This window comes from Gavialis gangeticus, unplaced genomic scaffold (assembly GCF_001723915.1).
Source record: "Gavialis gangeticus isolate Ggan-Ray unplaced genomic scaffold, GavGan_comp1, whole genome shotgun sequence".
NCBI lineage: Eukaryota > Metazoa > Chordata > Crocodylia > Gavialidae > Gavialis > Gavialis gangeticus.
The window spans coordinates 7375028-7378687 of NW_017729012.1; the positions used below are offsets into that span (position 1 = coordinate 7375028).

Consider the following 3660-nt stretch of genomic DNA (forward strand, 5'->3'; position numbering starts at 1 on the left):
ATAGCATCGGAGCACCACCTACTGACTAGATAGTACCATTATCGGCTTTCTATCATGTCTTTACCACGGTTGTATATAAATGGAGAAGAGAACAAAGACCTGTCATCTATTCCTAAACAATTTCTTTTATTTTTAAGGTATCCATTTAAGCCCTGCTTTTGCTTTTGCTGCAATAATTTCTAATCCTTCCAAAACGATGAATGGGCAGTATTGTTCACTCAGGAAATACTCAAGTTATACAGTAAAGGAATTGCTATACCTCTACCTGTTTGTCTTCAAAACCCACTAGTTATCCATTAACTAGTAACCATAACCACTGCAGTTCACCATGGGTGCAAAAGTGCTAGAGCACAAGGATACCCAATATGAAAAAAATGTTTTTATTTTATAAATTTATATTTATTTTATACATTTTTATTTTTATATTCACTGTGCACCGAATAACAGTTTTCACAACTTGTTATACGATTTTATTTTGAGGCATGCCAATTAAAGTCCATAAACTCAAATTTTCATAACAAATCTTATGATCAGTCCTATTTGAATGGGGATGAAATTAAAATATATGCACGACTGGTGAGTATATGTTTCAGTTCATTTTAGCTTCTTGACTCCCTGGAGCATGTCTTAAGCGCCATTCAGAATTTTAGTTATATACCTACAGAACCCCTGAGTTTAATGAATATGTTTGGTGTAAATTTCCCTGCACAATTTTCTTTGGGAAATTCACCCCCCTTAAGTCTGGGCTGCCTAACATTTCATACAAATATTAGGAACTTTCCTAGATGCATTTGAGTATCTTACCACTTATATATTTATTAGGATTACTCCTGAAGCGGTCATCAACTAAAATAAGAGCACCCCAATCCTTCCTGTGTCGAATACACCTACAAGAGAACAATGAAAGAGGAAGCAAATATGATTAAATAAAAAGCATAGAGAACGGAAAACTGTGGGCAGGTTTTCTGCACGGGGATGGTCTCCTGGAAGATGGAAAAAAGGATCAAATGTGTTTCCTTGCTCTTTTACAACAGAAATATCTGTTAGTGAATGAATGTAAAAACAACGCCAAAAGATATTCAGTCTCAGAAACTGAATTTTCATTCAAATCACTGAGTCACAAGATTGACCATTTGATGCCAGACAAACTAGGAACTCATATTATGTTCAGAAACTCAGCACTTGATAGCAAACAAACATGCCAGACTGTTCGGTATTTGCCAATCTAGCAGGTGGCAAAAATGGGATAGTTACTGAAGGGAGAGTGAGGAAGAGAGGAAAGAAGATGATGCGGGTATACACTGCAGAGCGTTAGCAAACAAAGTTATAATCCATCCACGCACTTGCTTGACTGCAATATTTGCAATTAGCTTTTTACCAAAATAATTATTCTAGAAGCAGAAGCACAGAAGCATCAGGATGCAAGGTGCCAACAAGTTTGTAACCAAGGTGTTGTCACACAGTGGTACACAGCAATAAACTGCCACTAATCAATAAATGTTTTTATAATGCACTGAGTTTCTGAAGGGCCAAGTTTTCAGAGTATATGCCAACAAAACCCCTGTAAGTGTTATGTAAGCATTTTTAAAAATGAGGACAATGGAAAAATGGTAAAGTTTACTACGATATAAAACATCATTGTGTCCGAGCTGGGATGAGAACCTCGATCTTCTGCTTCCCAGCATTGTGACTGGCTCTGCAAAGAAATTTTGCTTATTTTTTTAAATGAAGGCAAAGGATTACTTCCAGCTTTTCATTTTTCCATTTCTTTAATGAGTGCCCTTTTAACTTGTAGTTTAAATGAATTATGCCCACTGGAGACACATCCCACACGTTTGGTAAAGCAGTGTTGCAAGGAATTCAGAGTACAGTTGTCACCTGGCCATACGCACCATCTGGTATATTCCCAAAGGCTGTTATTACATTTCATGGACTTATGTTACTTCATATACTGTAACAGCACTGTATTAAGCAGAAAGTGCTGGATTCAAGAGCAACATGCTTCTGCTCACTTCAATCCCTGCAGGCATCTTTTACAGAAAGACGCTTGCCTATGTATAGTGACGACTTTCTACAACTGTCAGCATATACAGTATTTTGATTTACAACAACTTCATGAAGCATTTCTATTTTTACTAATGCAGGACTATTAAGTGTTAGCATTTTTTTTTGAAGGCTCAGCTTAATAAAATATGGGTCAAATTATAATATAAACCAAATTTATTCTCTCTCTTGTTATGGAACTGAGCCTTTTCCAAACATGTTAAAAGGGGAGTCTGTCTTTTCCATTTCAGTTTCTACAATCATACAAAAAAGATCTTTCACTAACAACAGATTCAATTAAGAAAAATCTTTTCCATGTGTTTAGAGAGACATAGTGTCCTGTGTGCCCCATGTGCCAAAAACTCTAACTCCTCTCAGTTAGCCTTCTTTGGCTAATTACCATCCATTCTCCCCACGTTTCACAAATCTTAATTGTACTAACCATATCAATTCTAATGAATGTTAGTTTTCTTTTAAGGAGTAAGAACAAGATGCACATGTAACAGTGAGTCTATACGAGGAATGTTTTACTGTCCTGAAGACTTCTCTGATAGCCCTTCTCTACCCTTTACTTATTGTCATTTCATGCTGTGTTGGTTCTAATTCAAAGTGCATGTTCCTTACAGAAGAGGTCAGTCTTTTAATTCATCTCTAAAGCTTTGCATTCATATCTACTGGGTTCTATACATGATGAATTAATTATCTCATTATTATTAAGTAAACATTTTTGGGATCAAATAAAAAAGAGTGAGCTGTCCCTGCCTGAGGAGGAGAATTAAACTGATTTTCTGAAAAGTGTTGAGGAGGGACTGGCATCTCTCCTTTTCCCGTAACATTACTTTTGTTGCCCGACTTCAAACAACTGTACTTTGGAGCCTGGAGACTATAACTGATACATTTAAATAATGTCCAAGATATTTTAATTTGATTCATCAGCTGAGTGGTTTTGGTTTCTTTATGTGGCAACTTCCTTTCCGTTTTGTATATCTAAATTAACAATTAATAATTCTTTTAATGGCTTTCCCTCAAAATCCCAACAAAAATAAACAAATTTAGAAAACGCACACACTGCAGCACACTGTATTTTGACAGCGCAGAACAAGTCAGAATCTTTAGCATGACACTTCCTGGCATCCAATCTGTGGAGAAGTTTGTCAATTTTGACCCCAATTTGGAAGTAAAATCAAGGGCTCCATGATAACAGTCGCGTCACTAAGTATCCAGTTACTATGTTCTCTCTCTAAATTCATACTAGTGACAGTATGAATGTTTGCATTCTCACTTGACCACCCATATTCAGCAAATGTCCCACTGCCCAATATTTGGCTTCTTGATTTGAGAGATATCACTCTGGTTTTAACCACACTGGTGTTGCCAAGATAGCTGCTTCATAGAGTACTCAGGGCAGAACTGTTAACAAAGTAAGGTTTGTTGTTCATAGAGCCATTTATTTTTTAAACAAAGGGAAGGACTGATTCAAGTGTCTGTCTGAAGTTTTTGCATTTGATATGCCAAGTTCACTAATTGCTTTATATATTTTTAAAAAATCTTGATTTAAAATGGCAGCAAAGTTTCTAATTAGCATTTCCTGGATTTTTTTTTTTTTTTTTTTGATAA

General features: G+C 35.9%; 1 protein-coding gene across 1 annotated transcript in view; it reads right to left on the reverse strand.

The window, feature by feature from the left end:
* BRIP1 (BRCA1 interacting protein C-terminal helicase 1) overlaps positions 1 to 3660 on the reverse strand; it is a 128393-nt gene that overhangs the window by 9310 nt on the left and 115423 nt on the right. The window contains exon 17 of the mRNA XM_019511120.1: positions 805 to 887. Within this exon, the coding sequence (XP_019366665.1) occupies positions 805 to 887 (83 nt within the window). The remainder of the gene's footprint in view (positions 1 to 804; positions 888 to 3660) is intronic.